The sequence below is a fragment of the Balaenoptera ricei genome, chromosome 7, assembly GCF_028023285.1.
Source record: "Balaenoptera ricei isolate mBalRic1 chromosome 7, mBalRic1.hap2, whole genome shotgun sequence".
In the NCBI taxonomy this organism is placed as follows: Eukaryota; Metazoa; Chordata; class Mammalia; order Artiodactyla; family Balaenopteridae; genus Balaenoptera; species Balaenoptera ricei.
Genome location: NC_082645.1, coordinates 94910885 through 94923881, shown reverse-complemented (window position 1 = coordinate 94923881; position 12997 = coordinate 94910885). Strand labels below are relative to the sequence as shown.

Below are 12997 nucleotides of genomic sequence, written 5' to 3'. Positions count from 1 at the left end.
AAGTCACAAGCTAGACTTTCCACATTAGACACAGAAAAATTCAGCTCTTTCTCCAATTCCAAACTAGAACGCCCTAGAAATTCGAGTGCCTTCCCCACCAAGTACAGCTTCTCCTATGGACAGAAGCAGCGCTCCTGGTACTGGGTGTCTCCTCCGTAGTCAGCACCCAAGGGTCCCTGCTCTTAGCCAAATCTCCCGCTTACCATTTCAAGCTCCTTTCTTTTTTTTTTTTTTCTGCTCAAATACTCATAATGCACTGTCTTTACGTTTGAGATAAACTTTTCCTAAAAGAAAAAATCCCCCAAGAAGTAAGAGTAATGAAAACATATTGGAATTTAGTGACAGTGGCAGGATTTACACTAAACCTAGTGTCAGTAGGTTATCCAGTCCATTCTCTGTCAATTCACATCATACTGTACTTCAGTTAATACCATTTTCTTAATTGAAACAATGCTCTCCTGATTTTTGCTGTACTGAAATGATTTTAAATAGGATGTATCTTCTAAGTGGAGCAGAGATAGTCTTGACCAAGGGCAGCTAAACTGAAAAGAAAGAAAAACTCTATTTCCTAAGATAACCTTGTTTAAATCATTCAGATCAACTTCAATGACGGCCTTCATGGGAAAAGGAAGAAATAACAGCCTGACACTTAAGAAAACACAACAACAATGATAAATTTCCTTTAGTTAAATTAATCAGACCTTTGCTTCCAGATCCTACTGTGAGCACAAATGGGATGAGCAGATTTAAAAGCATCCCCTCCCTTCGCTCTTGATTGGTGAATGGGGAGATCACATGGCTTAAAGGAAAATCTTCTTTTAAAGCCTGTGCAGCAATAATAGAAAAAAAGATTAATTGACCCCCTCACCCATTCAGTCTGTTTGTTTTTACACAGCATGGCGGAGACGGGGACTCCCTGAGGGCTGCTCCTGCAAACTAGGAGTTCAATTGTCATCTGTGCAGCATACAAGATTCGCCCCAAACTGATACTTTACCATTTGTTTGACATAATTGAGAGCTATATACCTAAAAAACAGCAACATCTTGAATATCAAATGAAAAATCATGATACTTATAGTCTGGTACAAAAACAACCGCATTTCCCCATTCATTTTCTCCATGTGTCCACCAATAAATATTTTAGCAACCAAAGAAAAGGAAGAAAAGGAGAACTTGCCACCTACTCCATTGGGGAGTTATTTAAAAATCCTCTCCCCTGTATAAGACCTTCTTCAAGCCAGAAAGCAATAGACAATATAAAAAGAAATAAATGATCTCTGTATACGTGTTGTCATAATGTATCACTTTAGGGATGTCTTTATTTCCCTTCTGTCTGGTAGCCACAGCGCTTGCTTAATCTCTTTTCCATCATCTAACCATTCTCTGGATGATGGACCATCAGCTTGTTTGTCAGATAATGGATGGGTCGGTTATCCATTTACAGCCATTGTATACTTCCCATTGGTCAGAGAGCTTTCTGGTGATTTATCACTCTTTAAAGTTAGGTGACACACAGAAATAGGCAGGGAAATTGGCATTCTATACTTTTTTGCTTTGGGAATGATTATTTTAATTTTAGGAAATAAAAGAAGTGGGAGAAAAATGATTTTAAAAAGCACCCGCAATACTCAGCCCACAACCATTAAAGAAAATTAAGATATTCAAAGTCTAGTAATAATATTTGAATTTTTTTTTACTGCAATTCTTTCTGCAAATAATTTAAAACCAGACTTTGAACATTACTGCCTCTTTTAATTAACAATTGTGAGCTGATTATCTGTGAACCATTATTTTCCTAAGGTACTGACACACGTTTTAAACGACGGAAGCGGCTCCTGAGGTTGTGGCAGGACTAAACGACTCTGCTATTTTTGAGATCTCAAGAAGAATTACAGAAGCACAACTTTAGGACCAAGCTCAGGGCTGAAGCTCCAAAACTGTAAAAGTCTGGAGATGTTTACACTTCTGTTTCACAGATTTTGCCCAGCCTTTGCAGAAAAATAAAAGAGAACACCATGATCAGGCGCCTCAACCAGCAACGTAATGAGCGTGACAAACAGGTAAGGCAGTCACACCTGTATCTGCAATGCTACAAGCCGGACAACAGCTGTGCTGAAGGGCAGAGGTGGTGAGAGATAAGGGCTGAGATGAAGAAGGGGTAATCCATCAGCAACACTGGAGGGTCCTACCACTCCCATCACCTGAAATACAAACAGAGCACATGACCAGCCTTGACTATTGCAATTTCATGCAACTGTAGTAAGGGAGTCTCAGTCAATAATAATAATAATGATAATGATAATTAAAAATTTGAAGGTTGGGCATGTTACTTTCAATCTGTTCATGTTGCCTTCTTTTGAAGGCATGTAATGTCTGGAGTCAGATCAAACGATTACACTGGATTCAGCCAAGGTTTTGTAGAATGTTGCTTATAACTAACTATGTAAATAATGAGAGATGAACCCAAAATTATTCTAAGCAGGAGACTGGACATACTTACTTGTGGACTCAAAGGAATGCAGTCAACATTCTTTGATGGAGTAAATACTGACAACAATGATGATGGCAAGAGCTCTACTTGCGCTAGGCATTCCAGCTACGGATTTATTGCTCAACTAGCTAAGCAGCAGATTCTATTCAATGAAATGCTCTACCATGGTTTCCACATTGTACAAAACCTTGTCAGGACCAGACTCTAGATATTACATAACTGATAAAAATTTTTTTGTTTTCATGTAAATCCTAGACTGGCCAACCCATAATGTGATTTTGCACTAAAAAAAAATCCTCTTTGCATTTTAATCTCCCCCACCCCAGACTACTTCAACTTCTAGCCAATTGTGCAGTCTCCCGCCACCCCACTCTCCAACTGGCAGCCCTCAACTCTCAGCGCAACTTGAAGAGGTCAATTGTCAAAGTAGCGCGTGGGAAGCAGCACACCAAAATCCCATCTGTAGAGGGACGGGCCCCTTTATCTCCCCACACACTACCTTGAAATGTACCTCACTATTTTCAGTGTCACCTGAGCCGTCTGTTTTCATGGGTAGGTGTGTAGGTAGGTAGGTTGACCTGTAAATCTTCAGTTCAGAGAAGTCAATAGCAGAGTTAAATTTTGTAAAGTTTCATAAGATTGCCACTTGGCTACTCACCAGATTGACACAGACATTGATCAGTGACCTAAGGTGAGGCAGGAAGGATATGATTGGCTGCCTCTGAAGTGTCAAACAAACCCCTTCAATCAAATTGCTGGCAGGCTCCCACTCAACCTGTCGCCTGGAATACAATATAGGAGCCATTAGCAGCGTGGCTCCCTTCTGGAGACTGTCTGAAACGAGTGAATGAGACAGTGATTCTGACGCCATCTAAGACAGGATGGGTGTCTGAGACAACAAAATGCTTCAGAGGGGAGGAAGTTTACCCATGTTGTTCCAAAAGTACAGAGCACATTAGGAAGGGAAGAGGATACTGAAAACGTAGCAGAGGCACTCCTGCCCCACTCGACTAATGAGACAAAATCTATCGAAGAAAAAACAGAGATGATGAATGGGTGGCATTTCAAGTTTCCTGGTTTTAACTATGAGAGAGGGTATGAGACTACCATTTTGGGAAACCCATCGTAGGAGTCATTACTCGCAGTAGAACTAATTTGCCTATAGGCTGTGTTTCTGAAATGTTTTTATCAGACTACAGTTGATCTCATCAGCTTTTATACCAGACTGCAACTAATTAGATTTATATGGCTTAACTCTTGCCAAAAAGATGGCATTAGAGAAAAACAGTCTATTTAAAAAGTGTTCTTTCTTTGCCTCCTAAAAAATGATATTTTGGGGCTACATTCTATGGTAGTATAAATGGTGGTATACATAACCCAATTAGATGAATATGAGATTTTCTGTAATAGAAAACAATCTGGTCTGTAATTGTCTCAGTACTGAAGAGTCGTTTCTGTGGCCCCCTAAATAAACAAGTTGGGCTTTACTGAGATCAACGCTATTTCCTGGAAATAATTTCTAAGCTTATATTGCCTACCAAATTGAAATCTCTACAATGACAAAATGGAAATGTTCATACATGAGGATATGTTGACATTCCTGATGCTCAAGTAACCCATAGGTTTGGTTCAGTCAACATTTCTCTTGTTGAACTGAGATCACCTGAAGAAATTAAATCCAAGGCAACCCAAAATTCACAGCATGCACACCAAGAAAATTGCCTACAATTAATCAAGTCTATGAATTAATCCAGAAGTCAACTTTTAGGAAACTGCTGTTCTTTATAATGGGTTTAGTTATATGACAAATGAGTTAGCCTATGGAGATGTTAACATCTTTAGAAGAAAAGTTATTTTGACACACCCTTGTGAGATTTATAAGACTGGCCATTTGCCAATAGGCACGGATGTTCCACTGGGACCACTAAAGAAAATAGGAGTGCTTTAAGGATACTCATTTCTATGCTACTAAAATAAATAACCTTGAAATAACATATAGGCATCCATCATCACGGTAGAAAAGAATATAGGATCAAACTGTCAATTATTAGAATAAAATCTTTCAATTTCTTTTTAATAAATTCAACAGCTTCTGATGGCTGCATAAATGAAGAAGAGCACAGGATAAAACCTGGAAAAGTTCTGACAAATTGAACAATAAGTGCTACAGATTCTTGGGCAAGAGTTGCATTGATTTGGGGTTTAGTTTAATAGGACGGAAAATGGTCTCACTAACCCAAGCTGGAAATTTCCAAACTAGTGGGTTTATTAGCATTTATCAATTGATCTATCTGCTCACTGTGGCTATAGGTTTCCAAACTGGGCTCAGAACCCCAGGCAGCCTGGTTCGGAGACATCTGCTCACAGAAAGGCTACTGACTGATATTTCAGGCCACTGAGTGGAGAGCAAGTGGCAATAACATTGATTTAGTACCACCTGTATTAGGTGAAAAGGTGAAAATTAGGTATTTGTTATCAACCCTGAGAGCTCTTTAGCTGCTGCTTCGCTGATTATTGTAAAGCTTGGCATTTCTATAAACTGGTACCTAAAATACACATTTTTGAACATCAAGTTAATGTTTCTTCTCTCCTTAGTTGTTTAATTTATAAGGCATACCTTGCCTTACTTTAAAAGGAATTGAAGGATACACATTGAATGTCTTATGTGTGTCAGATAAGGAATGTGATAGCTAAGAAATGAATAGATTTTTCAAGATAAATATATATTTTTGAAGAATATGTTATTTCCTCAAAATAGAGACCCTGCTACTTATGCATTCATATACCTGATTAGCTCTTAACATATAACCAACCGAACACTTTTGAGCCATTCATTCAACTCCGGATTGACCCACCACCTTCAAAAATGACAAACTTGAAGTTTGAAGCTTGTAGTACCAACAGCTGACTAGGAGGCCTCCTCACCTCAAAGTAGGCATCTTATGAATTTTGTTGAACATCCTATCCAATCTCTTTAGAATGAGGATAAGGGCCGGCCTCACTGCCTCGGCTGTCCAGTCGGTGATGGGGAGCATCTCCATGATGTAGCGTCGAAGCCCACGGCTCTCCATTGTCTGGGTGTCGTATGGTGCCAACTTCAGAAGGGAGTGTGCAATTTCTGCCAACCTAAAATGTTTTGTTTTGTTTTTAAAGAATAAGCTTAGAAAGCCACCATGAGAATTTTCCCACCCAGCATCATGCTAATCACCCTCCTTCCAGCACACTGACTCCCTAAGCTATGAACATTCTGGCACATTATCTCATAATTTGGAAATAAACATTTTAAAAAACAAATCTGGACAAAATGAGGCCCATACATTTCAGTTGGCTGATATATCTCTTAAGTCTTTTCAATTTGTAGGTTCCCCCTCTTCTGCTCTTATTTTGACATCTAGTAATTTATTTGTTGGAGAAATTAGCTGTTGGTCCTGTAGCATTTCCTGCACTCTGGATTTTGCTGATTGAATCTCCATGGTGTCATTTAATTTATCCTATTTTTCCTGTATTTAATTCAACTGGTAGTTAGATCCAGGGGCTAGATCAGATTAGGTTTTGATTTTCTGGTATGTGTCCTTCACAGGCGATGTGTACTTTCCTCAGGACGTACGTGATTCCTAGTTGTCACTCTTCATGATGTCAGTGGCCACTAGTGATCACTGCACAGATTCCTCAACTCATTAGAAGTAGTACAATGGTAATATTGTATCGTTCCTTTTTTTCGTGTATTAACTATAGCATTTTAATAAGAAGTCCTTTTGATTACTCCAAGAGAGACAGGACAAATGCTTAAAAAGAACTACAGTTTAAGAGCACCCCAGGTGATTCTGACAGGCACTCTGGTATAGGAATCAGAGCTAGGCCCTTGCCCCTCTAACACATGGATTGCTCTACAATTGCTCTGTCTGACTAGTGCCATGGATGGAGGGTTCAGCACTGCATAAGGCAGCTCATTCCATCTTTGGACATCCACACTGTGAAAAGCTCTCCTCATATTAGGTCCCCAAATGCCCTCAATTTTTTCCTACGAGGCTTCATCTGGAAGCATGAATTCAATCCATGTTCTCCATGGCAACCCTCCACTATCAACAGTCATTGTCTCTTCATCCCCACTCATAATCTCTCCAGACTGAACATACACATTGTCCTTCTGGAAATTGTGTGTGAGTGTGTGTGTTTTAAAGAAATCATTTTAAACAGTCTTCACACTCTTCTGTTTATCTCTTTCTCACAAATGTGCCATGCAAAAAATAATTCTTTACTTTTCAGGTCGTTTGATTGACAGATAAAAGTATATCTATATATACATATTTCTTTTTTAAATGCGTTTTTTCTTTTTCTCCCAGTTTTATTGAGATATAATTGACATACAGCACTGTATAAGTCCAAGGTGTACAGCGCAATGATTTGACTCACGTACATCATGAAGTGACCACCACAACAAATCTAGTATATACACATATTTCTTTTCCCTTGTTATTTTGTAGGTAACCTTAAGAAATGCTAGAGAAATAACTGATCTATTTCAAGCTTGAAAACAATACTTAGAGTTGGATTTGTGTCATTTTTTGGATTATTAACTGAATTTCTCTCATCTCTGGTCATGTTACAAAATGAATATGCTTCGAGCATAAAACAAAAATTTCCTTTAATACAGACTTTGCTGTACTATCCCATGAATAATCTTGAGAACACAAGGGAGAGACAGAGGGGGAGAAAGGAAAGAGGGAGAGTTGGAGAGAGGTGGGAGGGGGGGAGAGAGAGAAAAAATAGTTTGCAGAGCTTACTATCCTGCGATTCTGCTGCTTTGGCAGCTTTGGTCTGGGAAAATGAGGTAATAAATTCCTTTAGGGTAGAAACTCTATCTAATCAAGACTGTTTTACTTGAGAGCCTTGCAGCCAATCAAAACTTCTGCAAATGCAGGGGTACAGATTGCCTCAGCACTCCTTCTTGGCTCTTTGATTCAAATTGAGTACTTCTTGCAATTATCTCCTCTTTTATATCATCCCATTTCTTTTTTTTTTTTTAAAAATCAACGTTCTCTCCTTGATGGATACTATCGATTCTTAGGACTTTAAATTCTACCTATAGGTCCCCAATTCTAAAATTTATATATTTAGCTCTGACTTTGACATACAGGCAAATGTGTACTTAATTTACAAAAGAAAACCTTAACTATACCCTTTGCTTTGGTGTAGGGTCAAAACATGTGGAACTCAGCAAACTCTGTTTGGCCAGAGAACACGACGGGTCCATTTTTATTGAGAGCTGGTGCGAAATAGCATGAACAGAGGGGATATTGTCTAAATAGTCCCTGGCATTAAAAAATTCTGCCTACCTTCCTATAGATCCAGGCCATGAAATAACTGTGCTCATACAGGTTACTCTTGCTGAATTGCATTGTGACGTTTTGCAGCTTTCAGTACCGCCAGACATCCAGTCACGTGAGACTGGCCCTGTACCTGTGGTGGGATGTTGGTGAGGTTGCTGCCCATCACTCTGCTTTTTCCTTTTAACATGCCTCAACCAGGAGGTACTTCTTGGTCTTCATATTTTAAAAAGGGGGTTTTGCTTTACCAAAAAAAACTAGTTGTGTGTTTTATCTTATTGACACTATGATTTTACAATCAGCCATTTCTCCCTGTTGTTTTGATAACTCAGAAGCCCAAAGTCAAATTTACAGTTCATCAATAATACCTAATATGATAAAATCACGTAGATTTCCCATGCTAATCTTATCATAAACTAAATTATTTCCCTGCTAATTTCTCACATTGTTTCGACTCTCTAATTTGTAAATTGTAACCCTTTGCATCATATAATTTTCTGAGTTGCCTCAAGTACTTGGTAAAATAATAAACACATAAATACACACATGTGATATATAGTGCTTGCAACACCGCATTCTGTATTCTTATGTGTGCCTCACGTATTGAACTGTTATCATGTTGAGGACTAGGGCTTTATTTTACATCCCCAGTGTCTAGGACAGCATGTGGATCTTTCTCATTAGCATTAGCATCTATTGAGCCCTAGATCTGTGCCAGGCACAGAGCTAATCATTTGAACTCCTTGAGCTCATTCAGCCTTTAATAGGGTTTGACCTCTAGATGGAGCTCCAGGCCTCTCTAACTCATGCTCTCCCCTCTCTCCAAATGCCTTGAGTGTAGATACAGATATACATAGGACAGTTACTAACCCATTATCATGATCTCTCCCCTCCTCCCCCCCCCCTTTTCACTCGCTCTCCCATCTTTTAGGAATCTTTTCCCCTTTCTCGCACAAAATGTCTGTCGATAGTAGTGATTCTCTGACTCTGGGAATGTGACGTACAATTACTCAGGTCAGCTAGCCATTATCAGTAGGAAAGGAGGGGAGATGGCCTGAATGGAGCGCGGAGTTACTATGGCAACAGAAGCCTAACACTTCAAACTTTCCTCGCCATTCCCAGTGCAGGAGCTGAAATTCTTAGTGCAAAATAAGCTCTTCCCCATCACAGCACAGCAGGGAGTGTGAACACATGTGACGCTCTAGAGTTCTGGGTGTGTGCCAGCAACTGAGAGAATGTGAAATCAGTCTGGAGGATAAAGGGCCTGTGTTCTCCATATATTTCTGGCTTCTCATTTTCCCTCACGTAGTACTTTCTAAATTTTTCGAGGAATCATTTTAAGAAAAAAAAGAGACGATAATCAGGAAATTGGTGTGTTTCGCCAAATTGCAATGTTATTTCTGAAAGGCTAGAACTTAAGCCTACCTTTAGTTTTACAGATATACTAAACTTTCCAAGTGAATATTTTGTTACCAATGGAATTTTCCTTTCAAGGCATTTTTATGATGCTTTAAAAACTGTTACAAGTCTAAATAGAAGATCATCTGGAATCATGTTCCTTTTAAGAATCTGAAAATACAGACACAGCCTTTATAGTTTGAAGCAACAAGTGAAATGACATCTCCTTAAGAAGAAGGAAACATGAGTGCACAGAGATATAATTCTGGGGGCTCTCCCTGACATACCAGGAGTACAAATTTTTAAATGATGACTGGCCTCATCTAGTGCAGAATTTTTACCAGGACACTTTTTCAAAACATTGGAAGGCTATCATGCACAATATGTGTAAAAGGGATCTCAGACTCAACCAAACTGTGGCTCCGAGTTAAAACTGCCCCTTCCCTGCAGGCCCCTCACTGAGTCCTCAGATAGTGTAGCGGCAGAGCAAGTGCTCAAGCAGAAAGGAGCTGTGCATTTTTTTGTGTAAAATAAGAGAGAGGAGACATTGTATTCTTGTGAAAAATTAGAATTTGGGCGGTAAAGAGCCTGTGGAAGAAAGCCACTTCCCTATGAATTCAGGTGATGCAATTTCCCTTTCTCTCTCTTTTATTAAGGAGCAAATATATCAACTGGGCTTTTCTGTCTTTAAGAACATTTCCCCCTGTCCATGCTAAGATCCTTTTCCATGGACTTAACATCTATTTTCCCAGAGGGCCCTGTTTGATGTGCATCCAAGCTACAGGAGACCAATCAATTTCAGCCAGTTTCAAGTTTTTATCCTGCCCCACATTTATCCCCCCACACACACACCGCCCCCCCCAACCCCCTCCAGACATCCAGCCCAAGCTGTGTGCACACTCAGGGGCAGAGAAAATGAGGACAGTACCTCATGTGGGACTTCACGTCCAACAACTCCAAGGCAGTGACCCGCGGTTCCCCAGCCAGGTTTTGCAAGATCTTCAGCCTGGGCCCGCAGTGCTTGTAGAACTCGGTGCAGATGTTCAGCAGTGACTCCCGGGGTCTTCTGAACTCCTCCCGAGCAATCCGTTCATCTAGTTCCTCTCTGGGAAGGCCCTGCCCTTCCTCCAGTAAGTGCAGATTTTCTCTGGGGAATTATAAAAGTTTAACTGGGGGTCTGGGAAGGTATATGGGGGGCAACTATGAGAGGAAGGTATCACACTGAAGAAAAATATGATGCCTTATATTATATGCAAGTTAATGAAGCAGCAGGGCGGGGCCTAGGAGAACCTTATCGGAAGGATCAAGAAAGTTCATCATCCTGTAAGAGACTGTCATCCCAAACTGTAGTGGCTTTACATTAGCCACTTCCTGAGGATTTATGCAGAAGTAGGATGCCATGCCTGAATGAAAAGAAAGCTGACGGAACCATAACCCAGCTCACAAGGCAAATTACCACAAGATGACAGAATTAGTACGAAATTACGTTGTCTTTCTGTACCTGATAAAGTGCAGTTTGGCGCCTTGTTCCTGGTACCTGGGAGTCAGAAAAACAGTCTGCGTAACTATCAGAGTAAGAACAGGGGCCCTGTGGTGGGACCTCTTAACGACTTTTTCTTATGAGAAACCTTTGAAGTTACACATTTTGGTAAGCTTCCTAATACACACATACTAATCCTAAAATATAAAATCGTGATCTTTCATTTGCCTACCACATATGCTGCAATTATAGCTGCCATGAAAGCTGTTCCATTGCCAGATAATTTGTAGAAAGACAGATGCTCTAAAAACACACACAAACTCATGGAATGTGGTCAAATGAAGGAAATTTTTGAAAACTTTAAAGGTGAGGTGAATCTAAGTTGCAGTTTTAACATCATGTGCTATATTTTAGGAAGAAGTATGGCTGACTTCCTTTCAGTTCTAGAGACTTCTTGCTTTATGAGTGATGGGTAACAGGACTTTAGAAGCCCTCTTTCTCTGGGCACCTTTCATCTAGTGTTGAACATAGCTCAGTAAGCTTAGAGAAACCTCTAAATATCACTTAAACTCATTACTCAAAACCCATATAATCATTTTCCCCTAATGTGAGAAATTGAGGTAACACTATCACATCAGATAATTTATATTTGATGTGATAGTTGGGAACTTATTTCATTTTTAACATAAATGTATGATAAGCAGGGAATTTACATAAGTAATGATATACACTTAAAAATGTGCTTCAGAGAAAATAGAAAATTATTCAGTTTTTCCTTATAATCTCTGCACTAATTACTCCATATTGGGAAAAGAGAACTTTCTCCCAAGCTGATTTTGGGTTTGCTCTGTCTTAAATCTTCCTTGGAGGAGGCAGCTAATTACACTTTTATTTTTGTCTCAGAGTATTTAGAGGTTAACCCAGGCAGAATGAAGTAAAGTATTAACTAGTGCAGCCAGTGTCTGAGTTGCACCAAAAGAGGGAAGGTGATTAAGTCAACAACCGTGAAAGCATCAGTTAAGGGACTAAGTCAAAGCTTGGATGAAATGTCTGTAGAAAATCTGTCCACATGAAAGAAAGGTGACTCTGCACAACTGCCCTGGAATGAGAAGCCACCTCCTGATTATTACTGTTTCCTTTGCCTTTTTCTTGGAGGCAAGTGAAACAACACTGGAATAGTTCAAAGACCACCCAGGAGGCAGAGAACATCTTGCATGTTCACACAAACAAATGGACATAAATGCCAGTTGCTGAAGGTGGCTTACTTCTCTTCATTTATGAAGGTGACAATTGCAGAAAAAAGCCTAGGTGTTTTCGTGTAACTCTCAACTTTCACCTTCTTCTCTTTTCCTTAGAGATTTTCACGCTCAATATCGACTATTTTCAGGATTCCTTTCACTTGCAACAGCTGAGATTCAGGTTGTACGACATTGAGAGACCACAGAAGAATAAAGCCAGTGAATTACCTGGTAGTCACCCCAGACGACATGGTGTGGTTGGCTGTGGTGGCCCCTTTATGACCCTGGTCACACCTGCTCATCTGGGGGGCCGTCATGGGCCTGCAACAACAGTAACAAAACCACAGAAGTGGAGACACTTATGAAGTTACTGCAGCTCACACAAGCTTGAAGCTAGAGGCTTATAAAGACTTTGGCCTTTTCTGTCACACTCCTCTGCTGAGTCTGTCCTGGAAGGCACTTTAAAGGGAACACTGATTCCCAAGGGTCTATAAGCTCACCACGATTTAAGGTCTTTCATTTCTTGGTCCTGAGTACTAAACAAGTACTCTTCAAACCAGACATTCATGAAATCAGACTTCTAAGTCTGTGCTGATTAAGTGAGAGTTAAGAATTCATGTTTTCAATTCCACAGGTACCAGGAAGTTAGCCATTCTAGACAGTACGAAAAAGGGTGTACATATCATTCAGGCCACCTGCTCCATAATCAACCACTCTGTTTTTCTGAGAAACTATCAAACAAGGAAAGAATCTTTCTAGTCAAATTTAGACCTAAGTCTGTGTCTTTATTCCTGTCATAGAGAATGGACTTGAGGACACGGGGAAGGGAAAGGGTAAGCTGGGACAAAGTGAGAGAGTGGCATGGACATACATTCACTACCAAATGTAAAATAGATAGCTAGTGGGAAGAAGCCACATAGCACAGGGAGATCAGCTCGGTGCTTTGTGGCCACCTAGAGGGGTGGGATAGGGAGGGTGGGAGGGAGGGAGACGCAAGAGGGAGGAGATATGGGAACATATGTATATGTATAGCTGATTCACTTTGTTATAAAGCAGAAACTAA

The 12997-nt window shown here is 40.0% G+C and overlaps 1 protein-coding gene across 3 annotated transcripts in view; it reads right to left on the bottom strand.

The window, feature by feature from the left end:
* The window catches only part of UNC80 (unc-80 homolog, NALCN channel complex subunit), a 233754-nt gene that overhangs the window by 23035 nt on the left and 197722 nt on the right, over positions 1-12997 (bottom strand). For all 3 annotated transcript variants that reach the window (XM_059927385.1, XM_059927384.1, XM_059927387.1), the window contains 7 exons: positions 12163-12255; positions 10718-10753; positions 10145-10363; positions 5417-5617; positions 3150-3273; positions 2076-2201; positions 702-825 (listed from right to left, as the gene is read on the bottom strand). In XM_059927385.1, coding sequence (XP_059783368.1) covers positions 702-825; positions 2076-2201; positions 3150-3273; positions 5417-5617; positions 10145-10363; positions 10718-10753; positions 12163-12255 — 923 coding nt within the window. The remainder of the gene's footprint in view (positions 1-701; positions 826-2075; positions 2202-3149; positions 3274-5416; positions 5618-10144; positions 10364-10717; positions 10754-12162; positions 12256-12997) is intronic.